The sequence below is a fragment of the Aspergillus thermomutatus genome (assembly GCF_002237265.1).
Source record: "Aspergillus thermomutatus strain HMR AF 39 chromosome Unknown NODE_188, whole genome shotgun sequence".
In the NCBI taxonomy this organism is placed as follows: Eukaryota; Fungi; Ascomycota; class Eurotiomycetes; order Eurotiales; family Aspergillaceae; genus Aspergillus; species Aspergillus thermomutatus.
The window spans coordinates 1-26,371 of NW_020798237.1; the positions used below are offsets into that span (position 1 = coordinate 1).

At 50.7% G+C, this 26,371-nt stretch overlaps 8 protein-coding genes across 8 annotated transcripts; 5 read left to right on the forward strand and 3 right to left on the reverse strand.

Annotated features, from left to right (window-relative positions):
• Window positions 1–687: 687 nt before the first annotated feature.
• CDV56_100226 (UPF0187 domain membrane protein) lies at window positions 688–2,524 on the reverse strand (the record flags this gene model as incomplete). Its single annotated transcript, XM_026753845.1, has 7 exons — window positions 688–1,061; window positions 1,113–1,286; window positions 1,351–1,700; window positions 1,748–1,873; window positions 1,925–2,009; window positions 2,064–2,211; window positions 2,273–2,524. The coding sequence occupies 7 exons, from the start codon at window positions 2,522–2,524 to the stop codon at window positions 688–690; spliced, it is 1,509 nt and encodes a 502-aa protein (XP_026612097.1).
• A 5,507-nt stretch (window positions 2,525–8,031) lies between these two features.
• CDV56_101426 (uncharacterized protein) lies at window positions 8,032–9,452 on the forward strand (the record flags this gene model as incomplete). The annotated part of the gene is made up of 4 exons (XM_026755045.1): window positions 8,032–8,232; window positions 8,288–8,592; window positions 8,646–8,970; window positions 9,024–9,452. The coding sequence occupies 4 exons, from the start codon at window positions 8,032–8,034 to the stop codon at window positions 9,450–9,452; spliced, it is 1,260 nt and encodes a 419-aa protein (XP_026612098.1).
• A 1,042-nt stretch (window positions 9,453–10,494) lies between these two features.
• On the forward strand, window positions 10,495–12,153 carry gatA (4-aminobutyrate transaminase gatA; the record flags this gene model as incomplete). Its single annotated transcript, XM_026755386.1, has 4 exons — window positions 10,495–10,748; window positions 10,803–10,838; window positions 10,894–12,056; window positions 12,107–12,153. The coding sequence occupies 4 exons, from the start codon at window positions 10,495–10,497 to the stop codon at window positions 12,151–12,153; spliced, it is 1,500 nt and encodes a 499-aa protein (XP_026612099.1).
• A 419-nt stretch (window positions 12,154–12,572) lies between these two features.
• On the reverse strand, window positions 12,573–13,121 carry spt4 (transcription elongation factor SPT4; the record flags this gene model as incomplete). Its single annotated transcript, XM_026755676.1, has 4 exons — window positions 12,573–12,606; window positions 12,662–12,714; window positions 12,778–12,975; window positions 13,038–13,121. The coding sequence occupies 4 exons, from the start codon at window positions 13,119–13,121 to the stop codon at window positions 12,573–12,575; spliced, it is 369 nt and encodes a 122-aa protein (XP_026612100.1).
• Window positions 13,122–13,563: 442 nt separating this feature from the next.
• ppt1 (protein serine/threonine phosphatase PPT1) lies at window positions 13,564–15,255 on the forward strand (the record flags this gene model as incomplete). The annotated part of the gene is made up of 5 exons (XM_026755816.1): window positions 13,564–13,716; window positions 13,797–13,877; window positions 13,940–14,375; window positions 14,433–15,163; window positions 15,220–15,255. The coding sequence occupies 5 exons, from the start codon at window positions 13,564–13,566 to the stop codon at window positions 15,253–15,255; spliced, it is 1,437 nt and encodes a 478-aa protein (XP_026612101.1).
• A 513-nt stretch (window positions 15,256–15,768) lies between these two features.
• CDV56_102482 (damage-control phosphatase ARMT1 family protein) lies at window positions 15,769–17,501 on the forward strand (the record flags this gene model as incomplete). The annotated part of the gene is made up of 6 exons (XM_026756101.1): window positions 15,769–15,790; window positions 15,855–15,925; window positions 15,989–16,119; window positions 16,184–16,296; window positions 16,350–17,209; window positions 17,271–17,501. 6 exons carry the CDS (start codon window positions 15,769–15,771, stop codon window positions 17,499–17,501), a joined length of 1,428 nt encoding a protein of 475 aa, XP_026612102.1.
• A 905-nt stretch (window positions 17,502–18,406) lies between these two features.
• On the reverse strand, window positions 18,407–20,766 carry CDV56_102825 (uncharacterized protein; the record flags this gene model as incomplete). The annotated part of the gene is made up of 2 exons (XM_026756444.1): window positions 18,407–20,574; window positions 20,718–20,766. The coding sequence occupies 2 exons, from the start codon at window positions 20,764–20,766 to the stop codon at window positions 18,407–18,409; spliced, it is 2,217 nt and encodes a 738-aa protein (XP_026612103.1).
• Window positions 20,767–21,229: 463 nt separating this feature from the next.
• Window positions 21,230–26,325, forward strand: cpcC (putative protein kinase (Gcn2); the record flags this gene model as incomplete). Its single annotated transcript, XM_026756777.1, has 8 exons — window positions 21,230–21,448; window positions 21,505–23,550; window positions 23,599–23,928; window positions 23,983–24,985; window positions 25,033–25,212; window positions 25,267–25,463; window positions 25,516–25,957; window positions 26,015–26,325. The coding sequence occupies 8 exons, from the start codon at window positions 21,230–21,232 to the stop codon at window positions 26,323–26,325; spliced, it is 4,728 nt and encodes a 1,575-aa protein (XP_026612104.1).
• Window positions 26,326–26,371: the final 46 nt, after the last annotated feature.

Genomic DNA, 26,371 nt, shown 5'->3' on the forward strand with positions numbered 1-26,371 from the left:
GGGGGAGCGTGGCGTGGCGGGTGTGTGCGAAGGGGAATTACCTGGGGGCGGTGGTGCATGGGTCTGGGGGCGATCTGTTTGTCCCATAGGGCGGTATTTGGTTTCCCGGGGATTCCTTAATGGGAGATGGTTGAGATGGAATGCCTCATGTTCAAGGTTCCGTCCGCTTGGAGGTTAGAGGGGCATGGTGCCCCGAGGCGAACGGGCTCCGCGAAGACACAGTCCCAGGATTGTCGGCGAATGGATCGCTATATACATGCTCCGTCGGCCAGATGAGCCAATGGCATACACAAGCCCGCCAGATCAGAGTCGGTCAGACCAGACATTCAGTACACTATGGCGACAGATCCGACCGGATGAGTTCGCCTCTACAAACATTCATACAATGGGTGGCTCGTCGATTAGGTCGCGAACACAGATGCTCTGGCAAATATCCAAGACAATTGCATGAAATGCTAGTATATAAAACAGTCCCACATGACCAATGACCATAAACGAGAGATATATCCAGAGCTCGCGAATGCCCTTTCTTTCAAACAAAACACCGAAACTCGCATGCTCGATAAAAGACGACCAATGCCGACGCTGTACAAATTCGATAACCCATTGACCCTGGTATACAGATCACAATTTAATCAAAACTTTTCTTCTTTTACTGTACTTTCGACCAAAACCCTAGCCAGCATCTCAGACGGATGCCTTGGCTACGCTCGTATCCGTCCGGGATCGCAGACTTCCATTTTCGAAGATGGTGGACGAGTCCGACAGCCCCGAGGACGGGGTGTTGGCGACGACCTTTGCCCGCAGCGCGGCGCGGATATCCTCAACGCTGCGGTTCCTCCAGTCGGGGTATCCGGAGGTGCTGAGAGGGAAGAGAACGAGGTTCTCGTCGCGGAAGGTGAAGTCGTCCACCTTGGGGGCTGGCGTGGCGGTGATGATATCGAGCTCGACGGCGATCTGTCTGCAGTATGTGTCCAGGGGGAGATCGTTGACGTCCTGGCCGAAGGGGTTCTCGATTTCGCTGCCGATGGTGGCGAGTCCAAGGATGATGTATGCGGCAACTGTGCGAGTTAGTCTCTGCACAAGTATGTGACAGGAGGGAAGTGGCTTACCGATACAGCCGGGAATGGTGATCCAGTGCAGGGCGGGGTAGAGCTGAAATGGGAGCACCAGGACATAGATCCAGGCAATCTGAGCAATGGAGATACTGTAGGCGACGGGCAGTGGTGTATCCAGAACACGCTCGGTTCCAGTGAGCACTTCATTCAAGCTACACAGAGCAGCAACTGGTCGGGGTAATCAGCAACATCGTCCAGACGTCAAACCGCACTTGAAAGGGCGAGGACTTACTGGCTTGACTCTGGTGAAGACTGACGGACATAGTGCCATTCGCAATGCAACGGTCAACATATGCGGACAAGTGGTTGAGGATTTCCAGGGGCAGATGTCCCAGAGGCTTCTTTGAGCGCTTGACGAGCTTCCTGGGGTTCGACTCGGCGAAGGAGACCCCGAGGTATTCACCAAACGACTTCAAGGTACTCTTCTTGCGGGGCTGAAGGGTTGTACGATCGTGGGCCTCCCTGGCAAAGGTATCGAGGTGTCCGACCAGGCCTGCCAGGTCTTCGTAGGCGATATCCGGCTCGAACCGCAGTTTGTGCTTTAGAGCGACGGCAAACGCGAGGATGAGGTTCATGGCCGTTCTAGGTTGGTTAGCCCGGTTCGCATTTTTATTCTTCGGCAGGCTTACAGTTTGGCCAGGAGGTCCTCCTTTTCGAATTCACCTTCTCTTTCTGAGGTATTGACCCAGATAGTACGAGCGAGGTTGCGGGAAGTCTGAACCAAAAGCGCCCAGTACTTTCGTCCATCGGCCCACCTGAGACACACTTAGCAAAATCAATGGCAAGCTGCAGAGTTGACTGCATACCTCTCGTAAGCTGTAGAGCTTCGGAATGAGAGAGCCAAACCGACGACGAAACCGAGAACAGTAAGGAGGATATTGTTAATGCCAACTTATTGTGCGATTAGCCACCAGATACACCACATTTTCCAGTCGAGCCACTCACGATCATGGACGTATTTCGAGATGCATGTGATCAAAGTCGACCACGCGGCGACAAACAGCAGAGGAAGAATCAGTTTGGGTAAGACACTGCCGTGCATTCGAAGAAAGACCGGCCATTTCGAATGCTTATCGAGGTCGCGGGGACCGTGCTGTCCACCCAGGAAATCAGTACCTGATCAAAGCAACAGGAGAAGAACAGCCAACGCATACAAAGTAGCTGTCAAAATCATCTGCTTTGCGACGATGGAATCTGAATTGACTTTCGCGAGAGTCGGCAAGGTTTTCGAGAAAAGTCGGTCGAGGCGTGACACGTCCACGGCCCGGTTCCTTTTCCTCATGATCGACAGGTTGGTTATGATGGACAGCATGCGCATGCACATTTGCGTGGACAGGAGGAGCAGGATCGGTCGCTGTGCCTGCACCTGTAGCGTCTGCAGCAGGTGGAGCCGAATGTCCCTCCATGATGCTAAACCGAAAGAACGAGGCAAGATATGATTAGGAAGGAGTAAGGAGAACGAAGGTCGAAGGTCGAATGTTGAAGGATTAGTTCGAACGAGAGGAAGGGGATTGAACTTGTAACCAGACAAGTCGGGATGATGAACGAATGTTGTAGTCGAATCTTAAAGAAGGGAACAAAATTAAGAACTGCAGGGAAAGGTCGAAAAGAAGCATAGAAGAAGAATGGGGTGGGATTCACTAGTCTAAATAATCGTTAGGAAGAATCTCACGGCTACGAGGCTACGAGGCTACGACGGAGCAGACTAACCAGTAACTACTAGGTAATAATCTAATATTAACCATATCGATCGTCCTCCGCAAGAATTCCTTCATGTCCGACTGGCTCTGGGTCACTGGGGCCAAGCGTTGGTGTCAGACTCCGATGGGACTGTTGTCCCCCAAGTCCAGACTCCAGGCTAGTCTAACGACGCTGACGATTCATCTATTCTATGATTTCTATGATTTCTATATTTCTATGTCTCTATAATTTTTACGGCGAAAATCCCAATGACCTAGACTAATAATAATCTTCATCTCTGCTAGATACTACGTAGCCATACGACAGCACACACTGTTTGTATGACAAAGTCCAGACTGTCTCCTGTTTCAAAGAGCGCCACACGGCCAAAAATGTCAGCGCGGGAACTGCCGTTGCTCCCAGGCACAGTCACTCATTGGTCAGGATGCCAAGCCACGCTGCAGTCTAGGCCTTTTCCAGAAGAGAAAATTTCTATTCTGAAACAAGTCGGACAACTGGCTGCCAAGTGGCTTGGATGTGAGCAGTCTAAAAATACTACGGAGTATGGTCCATGAGTATCTTTTGCTCCGAAAAGGGGCGTCAGCTGTAGAAGTCTTCAACTCACTCAACTCTCCATGAACATTACTCTCAAGTAGATAATCTAAGATCTAGATAGATATTATCCTTATGAAGATGCTCATACTACTCATGGACATCATTCAATGTTATATTGAACTTTTGATAGAATGTGTCGATTGTGTTGAGGTTGCCTATAAAAATTGCCGATCTGTCCGATGACAAGCGAAGTAATCAGAGCAGAACTGCCTTTCAGTTGAACATCAATTAGATTTTTGGAATGCCTATTGCAACATGAAATCATCTTATATTGATAAACTCAAGACATTATCCTGTATGCTGTTGTTCAATTAACTGTGCCAACTGCCAACTGTTGGCTAACAATCCCCAGGATTTCGGCCTCCCCGGTCCCACTTTCGTCTTCCCCTCATGCCAGTGCATGAGCGCACCCTCAAATAATTCGAATCAGCTACTATAAGGGTGTAACCAAGTGATCGTAAAGGTAAAAGTCTTGAAAATGAATCAGAGTATCAGTCACTTACTCTGTCGAGTCAATATCTGGATTTGGGTTGAATAAAGGTTCTCCATCTGGAGGTCGTCTCATCTCAGACCCCACAACCTTAGCACTTTAGCAGTCATGAACCATGGGACCTGTAAGCAGTCTACGCGGTCTTGATATTACTTACGTCCAAGTAAGTCCCCAATCCAGGTTCCTCTGTTTAAGTGACCAGATGAAAATGGAACAAATGTGAATTGCCCCTGTCTTGTCCCTGATCTTGAAACACAACAGTAGTATCTACCCCGGCACTGATGGCTGTTGGGCTGCAGAAGGCCTCAAGCCACAGTCTACAAGGTATGCGACTGTGCGCAAGTTACAGATTGATTATTTCCCCAAGATTCAATTGATTCATGATAATAGTAGTGATAGGTCCATGTCATTATCCTTAGTTGATATCAGGGAAGAAGAACATGTTCACCTTGGTGCTTCTTTGGAGATTCTCTGAATTAAATTCCCAGATGGAATTGATAGGTGACTCGATGAGACGCCTGAATGTTTCGAAAAAGTACCAAGTCCAGGACCACAGAACTCTACATCACATAAGCTTTCCTCAATTGCAGCTGGAATCCTTGATAGCCCTCCATTATGACTAGGGTAGTGTATCCATGTATCAGCACCTTTTCAGCAAGACACATGACATCAAGCACAGCCTTGAGCTCATGAGACTGATTTCTACCCTCCACCATTCCCACATGGTGATCTTCCGATTCAAGGGCCAAGTGGCTGGGAACGGAATACGAAGCGCGTTGAATGCTTTGATCTTCTTCTGCGGAGGTTTATATCTTATGGAAAGTTGACCGGTGTGATGGAACTGCTAAAGTCTGAGTTGGGTATTATACAGAGACTCCAGGTTGCTGTTTCATGGTCATGACACATAACGAAACCAGTATATAAGGCTCAGTATGGCAAATCACTACGGATATCCGTCCTAGTTCCGGAAGTCACTGTCAAGTTGTGATCAGGCTGCTTTTGAACAGACGAGGATTGAAGTAATGCTCGTTAGACTGGTCTATAAAGTGAGGATAGAGAGATATAAGCAAAGCATGCGTAGCATCTGCGTCACGACTAACCTTAGAAAAGTAGTACTGAACAATTTGAGTAGAAATGCTCAAGGCATAGTCCCGGGTTCTGAAAAGAGTGATGGGAGATGATCATTGACAGTCATAAGCCACAGTAGTAGATATGTTCTGAAGGAAAGAGTGTGGACTTGGATTGGAGTCTCCGTTAGAGTAGTGTATGCATTGGCATATGAAAGGCTGAAAGAGTATCAGATATTCAGATTATGGTTTCCGCTAGATTGACTGTAGATGCACTATTACTATTGCTAATCAACAGCACCAGTTTGCTTTTTGAGGAGGACAACGGAGATATTGCCAGTTTGGTGGTTATGCTGTATCGCAACAACAATGAAGCAGTCAAAATCAGAGACTCATTGCCCAGTATTCAAACGGTTGCGTCGGCAACGTCGGATATTATGTGAAGGGGAAGGAAAGCCATGTTGATCCTCAAACTCTGACTCTTGACCGAGGATCTGTAAAGTCTGATAAGCTCGATCGGATGCTAACTAGGCTAAAAAGCTTAGGATAGCCAAAATCTCCTGCAAAGGTCCAACGGTGGATGTCTGGATGATCGGCACCCAAATTACAAGATCGTCCGCTATTGATAATCTGTATGGAGCCGACGCCGACCAGCCTTAATGACACAGTGACGGCGAATATTGGATAGGCAGTATGCTGTCTATAATTCTGTCAGAGTGGTATTTGATAAAGCTCGAAAGTAAGGTAGACTCGGAGCCGTAATAATGTCTTAGTTGACTCAGGTATGAAGAATGCCTAGCAAGGCGACTCCACCTCATGACTGAGTAATTTGTACACAGAAAGATCTCAACACACAGGCGGAAGAGTTTGCTCGAAAGAATGGATACTGGGTTGGTGGGTAATGAGCAGATGATTTCATTGCTCTCACCAAGTCGGGAATTCCTGATAGCAAAGTCTGAAGATTCAGACATTGAGAGTCAGAAATCTGGATGTGCTCCATTAGTTTCTCCGGATGAACGGATGAGACATACCCAAATTTAAGAAATAGAATAAATGTCTTGAGAGTCTGTAATTTCCGTCTGAGTGCCATGGGTCAAGGAACGTTAATGAGGAGTTTGGTAGCGCGTCGTCTGGAAGCAGTCCTGACTTGCTGGAAGTCTGAGGCATCAACTTTAAAAGCTGCTTGATCTATGGTCGAGAGCTCTGCCAGTCTTCTTGGACGGCTGCATACACCCATCATTCGAGTATTATGATCCGAAATAGACGTGATGTACTAGTGGCAGCAAAAAGGACAGTTAGAGTGATCGCATGCCAAAGTGCTCTCGTGTAGTCGATTACTGGCCTCGGTGCAGACCAAGCAGACCATAGAGACAAAGGCAGACCATGGAGACAAGAGCTCAGAGTATGGACAAAAGCATGTCCTGTTAGAATTCTATTCAAGCCTGAAACATCAAATACTATCAGACACGGGTGTCTACAAGATCAAATCAATTTGGGACTATGAGAATGGTTGCTGTGCCATAGTAACCTAGTCACTTTCTGAGTACCTATATGTATCCGAATTTGGTACCCATATCCTCCGTACCTACCTTAAGGCATGAGGCAGTTTGCAAGGGAACCCTAAAGGCGGGATTCGCTACGGAGCATGTTCGCTTACACCTCGGAGCTCCAAGGTTCAAAAACCGACATACTGCCGTATTCAGTGGCGAATTGATGTCAATGCCTACTATAGAGGTTGCAGCATGGCCAGGCATATTCGACCGCGGAGAAGTCACATTGATTAGTTGTTGTGGCTTGGTGAAAAAAGAGTCGATAGAGTCATAGAGACATATTTGCGACACAGTGATTCCACACTTTTGTGTGATGCGGGGAATGCGGTCTGCGCTAACCCAAAGGAGCGATGGCCCTCGTGGGTAAGTCGGAACCGAGGCAAAGTGGGCAGACAGTCCATCGGCCATCCACTCTTACACTTTGGCCACATCCTCTTCCTCTTAGTCAAGTCTTGATCCACTGCTCCACTGTCCACATAATGCTCCTGCTTTTCGCTTTCTCCAAAGTTCCACCACGAATCTCAAATCATCTGATACTCCATGGGTATCACCAGTTCACTACTGAAACGACTTCTGTCGAGTAAGTAATGTATCAGACCCCGCTAGTAAGCATATTATGCAAGTGAGATGCCAGCTTGGACCACGTAAGGCTTGCCATTATTGGCTTCCTCGGCTGCGAGGAACTGACCCGATGTTCAGGGGTCGGAAATTTCACCCATCCGTTTGCCATGGAATCATCGAATTTGTCGACTGACCCCAGCTAGTTCATCTTTTTGACTTTGGAGTTTCGAGATTGTCCGGGATACAATTATTGCTGACTCGGTTGGGAGAGCGACAACGCCATAATGTGTCGTCGATTTGTCGGGCAGATCTTCGAAAGTGGAGCCGAAGGGAAACGATGGGTCCCTGGATCTGCCTATGACTGCCTCGTGCTAGTGTTCGATCCCAGGAAACTTTCGGAGATACTGCTACTTTTTGCAAGCACATGGGATGAACCATGGTGGCGACGAGGCATTATTGGAGGACTCTTGTAAATTCCGTGCAGCTGGCGACCTGGGCTGATCTGAAAATTATGGAATGCACATGGAGGCCACTATGGGAAGTTTAATCCACACCGAAACCTTGACTCCAAATGGTAAAGAGCAACCGCTATTCTGGCCAGAGTTGATTTTAGGGCCAGATTCGGTGCTCTCTTGCTGGGTCGAAGTGGGCTCCATGAGGATGATATAACAACTGGCCAGCCGTCTCCCGCTTCGTCCGTCCTCTAGGGTGCTCTTTGATCCTTTCTCACCATCGACGTCGCTCGTCAAGACTTACTGGGTTGCTGAGGACTGCCCTCAGAGCCCTCTGGTTCTAAAGTCTCTGGTCTCCTAACTCGCAGATTGGTTCGAACATGGCTTTTGAGCCCTTGACTCTTTTATCGCGTTGATGACCGTTATGCTTGCGTGACTCAACTGATCTCTTTCCTCCACATCTTTCCAGTCGATCAAATCTTTAACGATATCGCCACAATGAGACTGCCACCTGCCGAAGTTCTGGCTACATGGCCGACACCCAACTACGTCGACCCTCTCACTCGCGGGAATGGTGCTCTCATCGTCAATATAGTCTGTTTATCTTTCGCGTTTGTCGTTACGCTCCTTCGCCTTTACACTCGTTTGAAGATTACGTATAGTCCAGGTCTTGATGATGTTCTGATTGTGATTGCTCTGGTACGTGATAAGACTCGACGAATGACTGGTGCTGGATGGCTGCTGATCGTCCCAGGGCTTTGCCATTGCAATGTGTGCCATCACATCTCTCGCGACGGTACGATACGGCTGGAACCGACATATGTGGGATGTCCCGCCGACGTGGCTTTCTACTGTCTCGAAACTCAATCTTGTGTTCCAAATTCTGTTCTCGTTGTCCTCCTCTGTCACCAAACTTTCGCTCCTATGCTTCTGCAAGCGTCTTCTCGGCGCCGGAAGTAAGGGCCTTTACCGAACCTACAACTGGTGTCTTATTGGAGCAATGGCTTTTGTCGCCATCAGCTGCGCTCTTTTTTTGCTTTTCAGCATCTTCCAGTGCAAGTAAGTTGGTCAACAATCTCATAATCTTGCTTTAACTTACATCTATTTCATAGTCCGATTCATGCTTATTGGGACCTGGAGCCGACTTATCCATACCACTGCTTGAACGACGGTGCCATTGTCTTCTCCGCAAGTGTCATCAATATCTTCACCGATTTCCTCGTCACCGTCCTTCCTATGCCGTTGATTTGGAATTTGAAATTGCCCACTCGACAAAGAATTGCCGTAATTTCAATCTTCGGCTTGGGTATTGTGGTCAATGTAGCAGGCTCAGTTCGTACGGTGTACGTCTGGAAGAGCATGGTCGCCTCATACGACACCACATGGCTGGGCTGGCCGGTCCTACTCGCCGCGTCTGTTGAGATCAACATGGGCCTGGTATGTTCTCTGGGTTAAATGGATGTCATTGTTCAGGACTCACAAGTGACCAGATTTGTGCCTCTGCTCCCGCATTGCGACCTCTTGTTGGTTTCTTTTTGCCTCGTCTGCTGCAGACTTCCCGCAACTATGCCTCTGATACGGGTCGCAAGAGTAACAAGCTGTTCTCGTCGACCGGCCCCTCGAAAGCTTCGCGGATTGAGTCACGTCAGTATGGTATTGAGGGGCTTAGTATTGTGGAACCCTTTGAGGTGATGCGCACCGTCGAGATGGAAACGTGGACCGAATCGAGGGGTTCCAACCGGTCGGCGACAGGAGACTATGATGTGTCTTCAAGCCGCACCCGAGTGGCAACGCCGACTACTCATTTCGACTTGAAGAATGAAAGCACTGTATACACCTCTCCTGGGAGTCACAAGTCGTCGGCCTCACTCAATCGCGATAAACCTGGGTCACCCTTCGCGGACGAACACCTGATCTGAATGCCGGCCCCGATTTGATGACCTGATCTTTGTTCTGAATATAACATTCCTGTACTATGTTGCTCCTCAATTTATTACGACGTGGATGGCGAGCTTTCATCCAAGGGTCTATCCTCTGGCCAGGCGATTCCTTCGCAATTCATGTATATATTCATTAATCCGATGTACACAATTTTATGAATGACCATGTGCAATTTAGCCATCGTACCCGTGGTGATTCGACGGCCCTCTTCTGTTTAGAATTTGACCCTCACACGGCACCCTCCAATAAGCTGATGGTAGTATCTAGGTTGAAGATCAAGAGGTGAAGATCCGAATGGAGATCCTCAAGGTAGATAAGCTGCATCTCATTCCACGTTCTAGATCATCGTTTGGATAGATCATATCCTTGGCTTGCTAGTGCTAGGAACGGGCGATGCTTATCATGCTGAGGGGAATCCCTTTACTTATCGGCAGTCGGGATGGCAACGGCATCTCGACAGAAGGCCTTGAGTAATGGGGGGGCGGCATACCATCGGAAGTTCATTCCTCTTTCAAGACATCCATTACCATTCTCATTATTAATATCCCATTTCCTAGACTGTTGGCAGCTCCATCCTTACTTCGTATCTCCAACTGCTGCGCTTTTCTTTTGTGTCGCCGACCGTGAACGGTGGCTGCGAGCTCTGCCATTGGTCCAAATCGCCGACGAGCAATGACGCGCGGGGCGGCATTTGAATTGCAGCTCCATCTGTGTTGCGGCCTCGCAGTTGTCACCGAGTATATAAGAGCGCAGACCCCTGGTTGCTGATCTATTCTGGACTCGCTTTCATTGGAATTACTGCTTGACTTCTTTCAGTCATCTGTTCTGAGTTTGTCGGTCGAATTTGGAGCTTCAATTCTGTCTAGATCGATTTCCCGGCCCTTGCAGCTCTTATCGCCGCTCCCCACACCTTTTATCTATCGTGCTGGGTGTCCCACTGATGTAAGAACGACCTGTTTCCGCGCTGGACATTCTTTATCCCCAAGTTCTTACTCCGGCCTCGTAGAATCAAACCTCACAATGGCATTCCTTGCTCGTTCGACTCTGCGGCTCCGCGCCACTTCTCGCTTCCCGGTCGCAGCCCGCACGCTCACCACCTCCCCGCACCTCCGAGGACCTGCGATTCCTTACTTTGCCGATGAGCCCAGTGCTCCCAAGGTGGTCACCGCAATTCCGGGCCCCAAGAACAAGGCCGCCACTGCTGAGCTGGACAAAGTCTTTGATGTCCGCAGCTTGAACATGCTGGCTGATTATACCAAGTGTATTGGTAACTAGTACGTTGACCAGGTCTGCAGTTGTGGCGCGACTTAGGCTAACAATGTTCCTAGCATTGCTGATCTCGACGGAAATGTGTTGCTCGATGTGTAAGTCATCCTCGTTCCCTAAGAACCGAACATCGCTCATGCGAGTAATGTCTAGCTATGCTCAGATTGCCTCCATCCCTGTTGGCTACAACAACCCCCACCTGCGCCAGGTCGCTTCTTCTCCCGAGATGGTTACCTCTTTGATCAACCGACCAGCTCTGGGCAACTTCCCCTCGGCTGACTGGGCTCATGTCCTGAACACCGGTATCCTCAAGGTCGCCCCCAAGGGTCTTGACCAGGTTTTTACCGCCATGGCTGGCTCCGATGCCAATGAGACTGCCTACAAGGCCGCTTTCATGTACTACCGTCAGCAGCAGCGTGGTGGCCCCCAGGCTGAGTTTACTGCGGAGGAGGTTGAGACCACCATGAATAACCAGTCTCCTGGCTCCCCCCAGCTGTCGATCCTCTCCTTCAAGTCCGCCTTCCACGGCCGTCTCTTTGGCAGTCTGTCCACCACCCGCAGCAAGGCCATCCACAAGATGGACATCCCCGCCTTTGACTGGCCTCAGGCCCCCTTCCCCTCTCTCAAGTACCCTCTGGAGGAGCATGCACAGGAGAACGCCCAGGAGGAACAGCGCTGCCTGCAGGAGGTTGAGCGCCTCATCAAGGAGTTCCACAACCCCGTTGCTGCCGTCGTTGTCGAGCCCATCCAGTCCGAGGGCGGTGACAACCACGCCTCGCCTGCCTTCTTCCAGGGTCTGCGCGACATCACCAAGCGCAACAACGTGCTCTTCATCGTCGACGAGGTGCAGACCGGTGTCGGTGCCACCGGCAAGTTCTGGGCCCACGATCACTGGAACCTCCAGACTCCTCCCGACATTGTGACCTTCTCTAAGAAGGCTCAGACCGCGGGCTACTACTACGGCAACCCTGCTCTGCGCCCCAACAAGCCCTACCGCCAGTTCAACACCTGGATGGGTGACCCGGCCCGTGCCCTCATCTTCCGCGGCATCATTGAGGAAATCGAGCGTTTGAATCTTGTTGAGAACACGGCCGTCACTGGAGACTATCTCTTCGCTGGTCTGGAGCGTCTGGCCAAGCAGTACCCCGAGCACCTGCAGAACCTTCGTGGTAAGGGTCAGGGTACCTTCATCGCCTGGGACACCCCCAAGCGTGACGAGTTCCTCGCCAAGGCTAAGAGCGTTGGTGTCAACATTGGTGGCAGTGGCGTGAACGCTGTCCGCCTGCGACCCATGCTGATCTTCCAGGAGCATCACGGTAAGCATTCTTCAAACTGGCTGAGAGGACGAAAAACTAACGTGTTATAGCTGATATCCTCCTGGAGAGCGTTGAGAAGATCATCAAGCTGCTGTAAGCTTTTAGCTCAACCGGCAGTTTTCTTTCTTTTAGTCTGATTGATTTGCACTATTCGGCGTTATAATTGGTTTCAAGCGGGTATCTTACGGGGTTTGAGTTTTTGGAGTGGTATATATGATCAGTTATGTTCTAAAATTGGTAATCGAATATGATCACTTCCAATGGATATTCTCCAAGCGTAGAGACGGGGTATCGGCGATCAAAAAGTAGCGCTGTAGAAACATCATTGACCCGAGAATCATCTAGAGATCTAGGAAAGAAAGAGGAGCAAACTCCAGCGCAAGCCCATTTACTAAACCCGATGCCGTATATTTAACACCAAAACTCCAAGCTCATGCTGTGACGAAGAATTCGTCCACCTGTACCCCTATATCCGAGCAAAATGTACTCCCGGCCATGGACGATAAATCGAATATCTTAGGCCTCCTCCTCCGCGGCGCTGCCATCCCTCCTACAAGCCCAGTCAGTATCACCACTCACACAGGAGCCGAGGAGATAGAACGTACGGGATATACTTGACCCCCGAATCCTCCAAGTTCGTAATGACATCGTCTGGCAGCTAAACAAACACTTATAAGCTTTGTCCGACATCACCAGTTGATGCTGGAAGGTGTCCGCTCACCGAGCCCGTCACTTTAACCGCATATGTCCCCGCCACGTATCCATCCAACCGCTGCCAGCGGGCAACCCAGCTCGTCGTCGGGTCGCGGAGGGTAACCAGGCCCTCGAAGACCTGCGAGGTGCATTCCTGGATGGCGTCGTTGTTGCCGCGGAGGCCGAGGATGTTGTCGCAGTTTGGGCAGCCTTCGCGCATGAATTTCTGTACATTAAAGAATAAGATTAGGACGTGTTGGAAGGGGTGTCGAGGCGAGGGGGACGTACACTGTGTAGTTGGACGAGCGAGCAGACCATGCAGGCGCGCAGAGTGCGCTGCTGGCTTGGGGCGACGTAGAAGGATGAGGACATGGCTGTTCTTGCTCTCTCTTCAGACTTTTCCTCGCGAGGATGACTAGGAATGACGGTCGATGGGGAGCAAGAAATGAAGGTTGATCTTGGTATTTCGGAGGCAGGCAGGCGAGCGGTCGAGGATTCTCGAACGACGGGAAGGGAAATGCCAAGGCCGGAGGGAAATGAACCAGACGGACGGAGGACTGGCACGCCGCCGCCAAAGGGAGCGAAAAAGAAGAAAGAAGAAGAAATCAGTCGGGGTTCACAGTTGGCTCTTTGTTTCTTTTCTTCCTTCTTTGTCCACTTTTTATAATTATCTATCTGCGCGAACACCGCCTTTGCTGTCTCCGGTCCTTCTCCAATCCCTCCTCACTTGTTCTCCCGTCCGTGGAAATCGCCCTCGTGCTCATCTACCGGTTCCATCGCTTCCTTTCCCTCGGTCGATTGCTACACTTCGCAGATGGCTTCGTCCGATCTCGAGGCCGCCACTGCCCTGAAAGTGCGGGGAAACAAGGCATTTGCCGAACATGAATGGCCTACCGCAGTCGATTTCTACTCGCAGGCGATAGAGAAGTACGATCGGGAACCGTCGTTCTTCAGCAACCGAGCGCAGGTACGTTTGCGACGGACCGGGTGTCTACAGAGAATGTGAAGGAAATGTGAGCTGCAGATGCTGATACACGTGGGACACAGGCATATATCAAACTGGAGGCCTATGGGTTCGCGATCGCGGATGCCACTAAGGCTCTGGAGCTTGACCCCTCCTATGTCAAGGTTCGTCGAATGTGCATTCCATGAAAATCAGTTGCGAGAATGGTGGCTGACTCTGCTGCTAGGCATACTGGAGACGAGCCCTTGCGAATACCGCCATCCTGAACTACCGTGAAGCCCTCAAAGATTTCAAGGCTGTCGTAAAGAAGGAGCCCAGCAACCGCGATGCGAAACTCAAGTTGGCAGAGTGTGAGAAGCTCGTGCGGCGGTTAGAGTTCGAGAAGGCGATTGAGGTTGGGGAGCCGCCGTCTGCGTTCGAGGACTTGGACATCGATGCGATTGCCGTCGATTCCTCCTACGACGGCGTTCGTTTGGAGAAGGAGATGACCCAGGAGTTCATCGATGATATGATTGAGAGGTTCAAGAATGGCAAGAAGATCCATCGCAAGTATGCGTTCCAGATCATCAAGGCTGTCAAGGATATTGTCTATGCGGAGCCGACGATGGTCGAGATCGGCGTGGATGAGGGCACTAAGTTGACGGTTTGTGGTGACACACACGGTGAGTTTGGCTTTCTGTCTGGTGTACGGTGATTTGCCCCGCTAAACATTGTGCTAGGCCAATTCTTCGACCTTCTAAACATCTTCAACCTGAATGGCTACCCCTCTGAGACGCACGCATACCTCTTCAACGGCGACTTTGTCGACCGTGGCTCGTGGTCCACCGAGATTGCCCTGCTCCTCTACGCATACAAGTGGTTGCACCCCAACCGCATCTTCTTGAACCGGGGCAACCACGAGACAGACGACATGAACAAGGTATATGGTTTCGAAGGCGAGTGCAAAGCCAAGTACAATGAACGCCTGTTCAAGGTCTTTTCCGAGTCCTTCTCCGCGTTGCCCCTGGCCACCTTGATTGGCAGCAAGTATCTTGTGCTACACGGTGGCCTCTTCTCTGACGACAAGATCACCCTGGACGATATCCGGAAATTGAACCGGCACAACCAACGACAGCCCGGGCAGCAAGGGCTGATGATGGAGATGCTCTGGACCGACCCTCAGACCGAGCCCGGCCGTGGACCCAGCAAGAGAGGCGTTGGCCTGCAGTTCGGACCAGATGTAACGAAGCGCTTCTGCGAGAAAAACGGACTGGAAGCTATCATTCGGTCACACGAGGTCCGCATGGAGGGTTACGAGGTCGAGCATGACGGACGGTGCATCACCGTCTTCTCTGCGCCCAAGTACTGCGACGCCACCGAGAACAAGGGTGCCTTCATCAACATTGGGCCCGAGCTCAAGCTTGACTTTCAAGTCTTTGAAGCAGTGCCTCACCCTGACATCAAGCCAATGGTAAATTCTGTCCTTTCGTACCTGCTCAAGTTACAAAGCTAACTACCTCTCGACAGGCTTACGCGCAGAACTCGATCTTGTCGATGATGTGATATGACCTTTACGAACTCAGCACTGGTTGGCGTTGTTTCGGATAGGAGGAAGATCTCTCTTGTTTGGTCAGAACATAGCGGCCTCTGGTTATGGAAATTAGATGCTACATATGGATGTTTTGGGATAACAGACGTGGTGGATCTATTTCTCTTGATCTATGTTTTTGATCACTTGCATAGCGGAACAATCTGTGATCGAGATCGCTACGCGATAGCTTCTTGAATAGAAGTCGATATTGGTCCCAATTCTTTTTTTCCCTGAAAGCTTCTTTCCCGATATTCGATGCAGTGGACTAGAAAGACGATCGCTCACAATTGCTCCTGAATCGACTCACCTATTAGGCCGTTCACCGGGCGATTATCCGCCCACTTCAACCCCACGCAGGTCAATCCAGCTCTTGCTCCATCGTCTTTCCGTTGTGGCTATCTTTCATCTTTCTTCTCTCTCTCTCCATTTATCAGTTCTTTAAACATCCTCCCTACCACAAAGACTTCTGATTAAAACAGAAAAAGATGGAATACGACCCCAAGACCCGTTCGTTTCCCATTCTCTCTCAAAGAGGGGCACACCTATCTAACCCCGCTCTCCATCCTCACAGCGCAATACCTCACCTCCGATCCCTCCAGCTTCGGCTACGTCTCCGCTCGTGAGCGGTGGCCGGTCATTATCGTACGCCTTTTCTCACCCCCGGCTCTTTTGTCAATTTACAATGACTGATCAGAGAGGGTATAGACCGGCGCAATTGATGATCTCCACCGCACCGTAGCCGACGTCACCGACGAGGAGAAACGCAGGGAGGGCAAGACTATTATCGAGGAACTGGCGAAGCTGAAATATGAGATCCAGCACGACAGGAAGCTGACGTACGTGATTTCTCTTCATCTTGTATCGAAGAACGGCTTATTGATTGGACTTTTCCATAATCAGACCGCTTCCCGACGATGGCGAGCCAGGTGTTGCCGAGTATAACCAGGAATTGGAGCAGCGAGGAACGCCCTCATGGCAAAACGCCTCGTGGTTGTTCTCGGAATGCTATCTTTGTGTGTTACAAGGTTCCGATTCATGGTAATACGGACGGTGCTGACGAAGACAGACCGGCGCATAAGTACCCTCTTTGCATTGTCCAAAAACTGGAAAGGTTACGATGTTTTCTCCCGGCAGAAGATGTCTACGTTCAAGTCGTCACGTCCGGCCGTACTCGAGCTAGCGGCGCGCTACCATGAGCTCGCGCTTCAGGCACAGAAGGGCAAGGGAGTGGACGGCAAGACCGCGGAGGAGATCGAGCAAGCCGATCGAGTACTCTTCTCTGAAATGTGCGAGATCTGCCTGTGGGGTAACGCGACAGATCTCTCTCTGTTAACTTCTCTCACATACGAGGATATCCAGAAGCTGCAGGGTTCCAACGCGCGCAAGGCGGCCGAGGAAAACATCCTCGTCAACGATCTGAATGTCGCCTTTGATGTTCTCGCCAAGGCGCAGAAGGACAAGAAGAATGGCGAGCGCCGTGTGGATATCGTGCTTGATAACTCTGGCTTTGAGCTGTTTGTGGATCTCATCCTGGCCGGCTATCTCCTCTCCGCGGGCCTAGCGACAACCGTGGTACTCCATCCCAAGCTGATCCCGTGGTTCGTGTCGGACGTTACCCCACGGGACTTTATGGATCTGCTCAACGCTCTGGCCGACGCACAGGGCTTCTATACGGCCCCGGACGAGACGGGACGCGAGCACGAGCCCCTCACCGAGAAGGAACTGGCCGAGGTGAGGTTCCTGTTTGAGCAGTGGAGTGAATTCCACCGCGAGGGAAGACTGGTCATCCGTCCACACGCTTTCTGGACCGCTGGAGGCTCTTACTGGCGGATGCCCTATGTCGCAGCCGATCTGTTTGAGGATTTGAAGCAGAGCGAGCTTGTCCTGTTCAAGGGAGATTTGAACTACCGGAAGTTGACCAACGACGTGAGTTTCTCTACAAGTCTACATACTGGTATTTGCATAGATGGCTAATTCTAGTTGACAGGCTGCCTGGGACCCAACAACCCCCTTTACAACAGCCATCGGCCCTCTGGGCCCCAGCTCCGGTATCCGCATCCTCTCCTTCCGTACCTGCAAAGCAGATGTCGTTGTCGGTCTGAAGCCAGGTGAAGACGAGAAACTCCGTGAGACGCAAGGCGGGAACGACCTCAAGGCCCGTAAGTGGGCATGGAGCGGCAAGTATGCCGTCATCTCCTTCTGTGACGGAAAAGCGTAGATTTTTATCACGCAGATGTATAGAATAGATATCTAAATAGAGGATTGTGGTATACATCAATCACCGTGATTTCTCGGCAACGGTTCAAGGAATCTTCAGCTGATCCCAGACATCAAACTCCGTGCCAACCTGATTGCCTCTTGACCATGTTGCTCGCTTCGAGCCCTAAGCAACAGTGGCATCACCTTCGATGACTTGGACTAACGTCCGTCGAGAGCTGGTCAACGGCGGAGTACCCGAGTCACATGCAATTGCTGACATCGAGAACCACTGCACTTTACATTCCCCGACGGGACGTGCTCGGGCCAGAAGCCCTGATCTTGAGCTTAGGGACGTCGTCAGTCAGGACCCAGTTATTCGAACTCGGTTCCCGGTATTGGAACCAGAGGAACGTTAGCCCATCTCCGTCCGGATCATAGCTTTCCGACGCATCGAAGCGCCCAAGTGACCAAGGAGAGGCCTCGATCTTCACAGGGGATAGGGATAGACCGCTACCCCCATTGACCGGAACAACAGGGTGGTGGTTCGTGGCCCCGTCGCCACTGCCGCGAGGCTACAGTGTAGTGCGTATCATTATTGTCGAGATATAGGCAATCTGCATTGTCTATGATAGAGGTGGACGTTGGAAGACTAATTCCATCGGACGTAGCACATATGGTTTCATAAGGGTATAATGATCAGTCACTGAGACTCGACAAGACGTTCGGGTAATTTCTGAGAAAAATGGGTGATAAAAGCAAATGTGCAAAGGCAGAATCGTAATGTTGGAGAACATCAGGGATATTAAAGCTGAGACCTTTGGCAAAATCAAATAATCAAACCCCGACGCCAGACCTTTAATCCCCCCAACCCAACGCTTTCCGAAGACCAAACAGAGAGAAAGAGATACTAAACGAACGAAATGATCATGTATTGTACGCCTTCAAGAATTCCTTGCCCCCTTCTTTGCTCTTGCGGGTCTGGTCCTTTTGCTTGAGTCGTGCTTGGGCAGCCAGCATCCGTTCCGCCGGTATAGAGTCTCGTTGCAATGCAGCCAGGCTGTGTCTCTTTCCCGGTCGTTCGGTGACACGCAGGTCCGTGAAGCCGGATATGGTATCCAAGCTGTACTTTGACGGCGCACGGCGCGCTTTTTGACGATGGGTACGTGACTGTTGGCGTTCATCGCGGTCGGCCAGATGGCGCGCAAGGGAATCGAGGGTAGCGAGCGTCGGCAGATGCGTTTGGTAGTCAAGCTGGTTGTATTTCGGCTTTTCAGCAAGTATCTCGGTAGACACCTCAATAGGTGGTAACTCAGGGGGCGAAGAGGGTGGAATTGGGTCAGCACCAACGACCGTTGCTCTGCGAGAACGACCGGCCGGGGCTTTAAGAGGCGAGTCTGTGGAAGGCAGTTGTTGAGAATTGATGTCCATACCCATGGCTTGGGCAGCTTTTTCAAGATCGAGTTCAACGGTAGGGTTGTGTGGATTACGTGAGCGTCGCTCTTTCGATCGTGGGCTGGGACTCGGCGGTTCATCGATGTCTTGCATCTCTTCGGTCTCGTTACGTTGAGGGATGGTGCGCCCAAAGTCATACACTTGGACCCCTGTATAGTCTTTGTGCGGACTGTATGAGTGGCGGCTGCGAATCCTACTATCGGGGACACGTTCGAAAGCCGCTACCTTCAATTGGAGAAGGTCAATCTGGTCCTGCATGCGACGTCGTTCTTCATTGAATGACTCTCTGAGATCTTCTTCCATTTCGCGATGTTCCTGTGAAGCCGTCTTCAGGCGGTTGCGATAATCCTGAATCCGGGCTTCCAGTTTGATCTCTCGTTGCTTGAGCTTCGCTTCTTTCTCTTTGCGCCGCCCTTCGTATTTGCTCATCTCTTGTTTGACTCTCGCCAAGGACTGCTTCAGTGTGAGATTCTCTCGGGCCAGCTCCGAGGCCTTCTGCTCTGAGCTTTGTGCGAGCTCCCTGAGTTTGTCGAAGTCAACTTGCTGGCGTTCCATTTCCTCAATTTTGGCATTCGCCCGACTCAAAGCCTGCTGGGTTTTACGCAGCTCCTGGCTTGCCTCCTCAGGCGAGTTATTCCCTTCTGATTTTTCCACGATGTCATCCACCTCACTACCGACAACACCATGCCGCTCTAGGAGCTTGCGTAGGGTATTGACTCGATGCTTATACTGCAGGGCCAAAGCAGTCTGTTTGGTCAAATCTTGAACCAGTTGCTCTCTATCTGCCTTTGCGTTTTCCGCTACCATTGTGGAAGCGAGCTGTGTGACGTGTCGTTCCATTTCGGCGACCTTCACTTCCTCCTCCTTCAGTTTCTTCGCCAGACGCGAGGCTTCTGCTTCCTTCATCAGAGCGAATTTCTTGGCAGCGGACCGATACTGAATCAGCTTTCTGATTTCGTTCGTCGTCTTCGCACGGTAGCTGTCAAACTCAGCTTTCCAGTATTTGCCAGACTGAGAGCGCGGGTCGTCGAGATTGACAGTCTCATCATCTGCGCTGTTCGACTGCAGTGTCTCCTTAGATGCTGTGTTTGTGGAAGGATTAGATTCAGGTCCTTGGCCGTTAGTCGGCGTAGAGTCATTGGGAGATTTGTCCCGAGAATCCAGTAGTGCTTGCGTGAGTCTGCTTCGTGGTTTGCCCTTGCTGTCTGAAGAGCTTGACAACCATTGGCTGCTAAGGTTACCAGATAGATTCATTGGCGTTCTGGACGATTGCGTGGACGCATCGTTTCGCTTTCTTTCATTGTCAACAACCCCGTCGCCAAACGAGACTGTCTTCCGCCGATTTGCAGCAGTACCCGGCGTGACCAATATGCTTTTGGTCGGCGACACCATCGCGTTCACTGCCATATCGACGTCCGTCTTCTCAGTCTTGGTGACATCTGTTGCGCGATAAGCAACTGGGGGCTTCAATAGATCACTTTTGCCCGGCCGACGACTCGCTAAATTTTGATCTGACTTCGAATCCTGGTCGCTAACCTCCTCGTCTTCCGCTCCTGGAGTGCCAAATAGGGCACTCTTGAAGGCGCGAATAGCAAACACGGGAGCGGGTGTTTCGGGAGGATCCAAAACTTTTGAGTTGTCTAGGGAAACAAACAACAACACAAGTCAGCGCGCAACCACGACAATTATGGTCTTCAGAAAGGTAAATGCAGGTAGTCGATCATTGGTCACCACCGAGCATTGAGTGGGTGCTAAAGCTGTGGGCGGGCACTGATGGACACACCTGCGGAATGCGCGACTTGGTTGCTCTGCCCACTTATCCAGTCCAGCATTGCGTCTGCGGCGGGAACTCTTAATTTCAAATCACCAAGCTGGACAAAAGACGCATCGCAACAGCGACGCCATTGGTGTCTCAAGAGGGGTTCGAGCAGGGCGTGCGAGACGTGGAACGCTGTGCTTTGTTTACGCTTCTCCAGCGACGGTGCTAACCGCCCAGGGCGGTGAGCGGAAAAACAACGGAGCGAGACAGGCCAGCCAATTGAGGGTCCATCACCTATGGGTCAGCGGTTTATATAACGCTCTTCCGCTCTCTATCTAAGCTCCATCCCGCCAGCCCAAGAACAACGCATTCTTCTCACCTTTTTCAACCCCCAATACCAGATATAGATATGTCCCTTCCGGAGATATAGAGGGCTGCAGCTTCGGCTGCATCTTTGTCACTCGCGTCTCACGTGGCAAAGACCCACTGAATTTGGGTTCAGACTTTCTACACCGCCCACCGCCCACCGCCCCGCTATGCCTCACAAGCAGAAGAAGAATCCTAGCAATGCCCATAAAAACGGCTCTCCCCGAGCGGAGAGGAAGCAGTCGACGTCGAATACCGCTCCGCTTGCTCAGCCTGGATTAGCGACGACGAATTACCGGGAGATTCATCAGAATGAGGTCGAGGCGTTACGCTCAATCTATGGTGATGATGACTTCGAAGAAATCAAGCACAGGCCTTCCGCCTGGCAGGTGCGCTTGAGATTCTCTGACTAGCTTTCTGGCGCGGCTGACATTCAGCGTTGTAGCAATCGTCCGATGTGGCCTTTAAGCTTCATCTACGTGCTTCGTCAAATCCCGAGGTCCGTGTTGATTTGCTAGTTGAGCTGCCGACGACATATCCCAAAACATATCCGAATCTTTCACTGGGTAATTCAGAAAACATTCGCCACAGGGCTCGGTTAAAAATTCAAGATATTATTCGGAACAAACCGAAAGAGCTGCTCGGCTCTGAGATGATCTATGAACTCGCCGTGTCAATCCAGGATGTTCTCGAGGACGTTGCCCAGGCGCAGGCCCAGGATAAGGATCTACCGAGTTTAGAAGAGGAACGCATGGAGCAAGAAGCTGCTGCCAATCAGCGTGCGGAGTTGGAACGGCAAGAAGAGCTTCGAAAACAGGAAGCGGCCACAGCAGAAGAAGAGCGAGCTCTGCAGCAGCTGCTGGAGGATAAACTCAGAGAACGGACGAAGGCTCGTCTTTCCAGGCGAAAGAGTAGGACTTCTGGTATAGGTCTGTCCGGCTCCGTCGACGCGGTTGACCACTTTCCTGGCGCCATTACTTTTGATCCGCCATTGATAATAAACGACACGGACGAACAACCGCTAGGATTTAGGGCTGTATATGGGAAGACGCTCCTACAGAGCAGTCCAGGAAAGCAGACATTCACAGTCAGACCGGTGGTGTCAGAGAGCCGCTCACATGCACCTCTTATCGTCCTGAAGGAGCTTTCTCTCGATGGGAAAGGGACGGCGTCGCTTGTTTTTCGAGAGCGAATGCGTGCTAGTGAGGACAAACTAGAGGCTCTGAAAAAACTTCGGCATCCCAATCTTGTGGATTTTATTGGTTTCAAGATATATAGACCCTTAGACTCCTTTGAGGCCCAAGACAGCACCTGGAGAGTTTATCTTCTTCTTGAATATGCGAACAAAGGGTCCCTATCCGAGTTCCTGGACATCGTGGGGAGTGTGTCGGTGGAAATTATCCGTAGTTGGATGATCCAACTGCTCGAAGCTCTTGAGTTTTATCATCGCAACGGATTTGTGCATGGGAACATCCACTGCGGACGCATACTGCTTTTCAGGAACCCGCACGGTGGTACCATTGTAAAGCTGCAGGGAAGCATTGAAGATACGCTCCCGGATACCGACGGCAGCAAAAGATCCCTAACAATCTCGAAGTCCCCTTTCTGGATGCCTCCTGAACTCACACAAGAAAGTACGCCTCCGACGATGAAAACTGATGTATGGGACATGGGTATAGTTTTCCTGCAGATGGCGTTTGGTAAGGATGTGTTGCAGCGGTACACATCAGCGAACGCACTCATGGGAACATTGGGTTTATCAGCACCTTTGCAAGATTTGCTGCATGAATTTTTCAGACCAGATCCGAAGAAGCGACCGACCGCTTTCCAGCTCCAACCCTTCGAGTTTTTCCGGGTCGACACACCCTTAATTGCTCGCACGAGTACTTCGAACTCGGTGTCACTGCCCAGACGCCCACGCCTTGACTCAATCGGGGGGCTTCCCGCTTTCTCGCGATACAACCAAGACTTTGATGAAGCCGGGCGCCTGGGCAAAGGTGGCTTTGGACAGGTAGTAAAAGCTAGGAATAAGCTCGATGGTCGGTTTTACGCTATCAAAAAGATTTCTCAGAGATCAGCCTCTGCGCTCAAAGATACTCTTTCGGAGATTATGCTGCTCTCGCGACTCAACCATCCATACGTCGTTCGCTATTTCACTGCGTGGCTGGAGGAAGAGTATGATCATATTGAGGAAGAAGCCATCTCATCGACCGAAGGAGACCCCTTCGCTAGTCGGGATGCAAATGGATTTGGTTACAGCACTGGAGGGCTTGACTTTATCAGCTCCAGCGGTTACCCCAAGATCGAGTTTGCTTCTGACAGTGAGGATGAACATGACGCAAGCGTATCTCATCGAGGAGGAACAGAGTCTTATGATGCTTATGGCGAGGAGAGTGTCCCGGGGACCGAGCTAAGTCGAGTGAGATCCGGTTCACAGGGCCGAGCCCATCTTACAACGCTTTATATACAGATGGAGTATTGCGAGAAACACGTAAGTGTCCATTGCAGTCGCTGAAAGGCAAATAGCTGACTTTGCCAGACTCTTCGCGACTTGATAAGGAACGGCTTGTGCGACGATATCGATCGTTCATGGCGACTGTTCCGTCAAATTCTTGACGGGCTAAGTCATATTCACAGCCATGGCATTATACACCGTGATCTGAAACCTGACAATATATTCATTGATGTGGCGAGCAACCCAAGAATTGGAGATTTCGGCCTGGCTACCAGTGGACAGTTTACCACAGCTGTGCGTTCGTCGACTACCGCAGATTTTGAAGGCAATCTCACGCGAAGTCTCGGGACTACTTACTACGTCGCTCCGGAAATGAAGTCTGGCTTCGCAGGTCACTATAACGAGAAAGTCGATGTGAGTATAATGGTGCCAACAGTAGCCGAGAGCAGGGTCGCTAATTTGTGGTAGATGTACTCCTTGGGTATAATATTCTTCGAGATGTGCCACCCGTTGCCCACGGGTATGGAACGCGATCAAACTCTACGGGCGATTCGAGAAGAACATCATATTCTTCCACCGACTTTTCAGTACTCGGAAAAGGCAGTGCAGGGAAGCATTATCAAATCGCTATTGAGTCATAATCCAGAGGAACGACCTTCTGCCTCGGAACTTCTCCAGAGCGGCAAGATTCCTCTCCAGGTTGAAGAAGAGACGTTTAGACGAGCGATCGTGCATCTCCTCTCTGACCCAAATGCCCCCGACTACAAGAAGATTCTTTCGGCCATCTTCTCACAATCGCCCAAAAAATATGAAGATATTGCCTGGGATATGGACTCGCGCGCTGCTCCAGCGGCCAATGAATTACTCGTTCAGGGTTTAGTCAAAGAGCGACTAACCGCTATATTCCGCAGACATGGGGCGGTTGAGACTACTAGGCAAATGCTGTTTCCTAGGTCCCAACACTACAGAAGCGGTGCCGTTCGACTGCTCGATGCATCGGGTAATCTGCTTCAGCTACCATTCGACCTCACCTTACCGAACGCACGCTCTATCTCTAGGCAGGATCCCTCCCTGGAGAAAACATTCGCTTTCGGCACAGTCTATCGAGAGATGCCCCATGGCAGTGAGCCCAGAACTCACAAAGAAGTTGACTTTGATATCGTATCGCACAATACTCTTGATCTGGCGTTGAAAGAAGCGGAAGTTATCAAGGTACTCGACGAGATCATTGAAGAGTTCCCGCCGCTCAGGTCGTCCCCGATGAGTTTTCTCGTAAATCACTCCGACCTTCTGCAGCTCATCATGGAATTCTGCCGCATCACTCCTTCTCAGATTCCGTTGGTCAAGGAAGTAATCAGCAAGTTAAATTTTGGCAAATGGACGATGCAGAAGATCAGAAGTGAACTCCGATCGCCAGCCATTGGAGTCGCCTCTACCTCGTTGGACGACTTGGCGAGGTTTGATTTTAGAGGTATATTTCACTTTTCCACGGCATGAGACTGGGCTAATGCGCATCAGACACCCCTAAGCAAGCTCAAAAACGGCTCAGGTCCATCATGGAAGGTACGGAGTTCGCCGAGCGACTATCACCTATTTTCGCTCGCATAAACGTACTCGTGACGTACATGCAAGGCTTCGACGTCAAACGGAAGGTCTACGTCAATCCTCTTGGCAGTCTGAACGACAAGTTTTTCAGAGGTAGTATACTTTTTCAATGTGTCTTTGACACTAAGCGACGGGACGTCTTTGCAGCCGGCGGTCGGTATGACCGGTTGGTGCAAGAGTTCTGTCCAAAGGTTCTAAGGAGCCGCTCTCAAACACATGCAGTTGGCTTTAATTTGAGCTGGGACAGACTCAGCTCGGCTATGCTCGAGTATCTCAAAGGTACGACGAAAGCACCTGTCAAGCATGCTGAATCGGACGCTGGGGCTTTTTGGAAGACCAGGAGGGTAAGTCAGATTCTTGAACTTGTCTGCCTTACGTTTATCCTGACAATAGCAGTGTGACGTGCTCGTTGCAAGCTTCGATGCGACCGTGCTGCGCACAATGGGTGTCAAGCTTGTGCAGGATTTGTGGGCGAGTGATATCAGCGCTGAATTGGCAGTCGACGCTTCATCACTGGAAGAACTCCTCTCTGAGTACAAAGATCACAATCATAGTTGGATTGTCATTGCCAAACAAGATAGTAAAGAGCGAGGCTTCAAAGTGAAGTGTCTCGTTCCCAAGGAAGAACTCGACATCAGGAGCTCCGAGCTTATCCCTTGGCTTCGAAACGAGATACGTGCCCGCAATCAACGCGAGGGTGCGCCCGACCTACGGCAGTCCCGATTGCCGAGTCAGTCAGACGCCATTGCTGGAGCTAATGAAAGAGCGAACGATGTACGCATCTTGGTGTCTCAGCACCGGAGCAAGAAGACAAACCGAAGAAATATTGTCGAGTCTGGTACGTCATGTCCGAAAATCTCCTCATTAAGTGAACAATTACACTAATCAGAGGTAGCTCTCCTTCGTTCCCGGGAGGTTGTCGAGAAGGCAATCAACGGGCCTATTGCCGCTATTGACACTCGAGACGACCTGCTCGAAGCGATCAGGGATACGCGCCTGTCGGATCCTGAAAGCTGGCGCTCAGTCATTCAAAGTGCCCCGTTGACTGAGCGAAAGTACCTCAGTCAGGTCCACGAACTACTACTTGACCTTGCCAACGAGAGCCTCACGAAAGATGGCCCTGACAGTGTCAGCAATGCCTTCATTTACAACTACCGTACAGGGTCGTGTCTGTATTATGACCTTGGGCGGGGAAGTGAAAAGTAAAGGATCAATGAGTGATGAAGTACCATGTCATGTTCTATTTGATTTG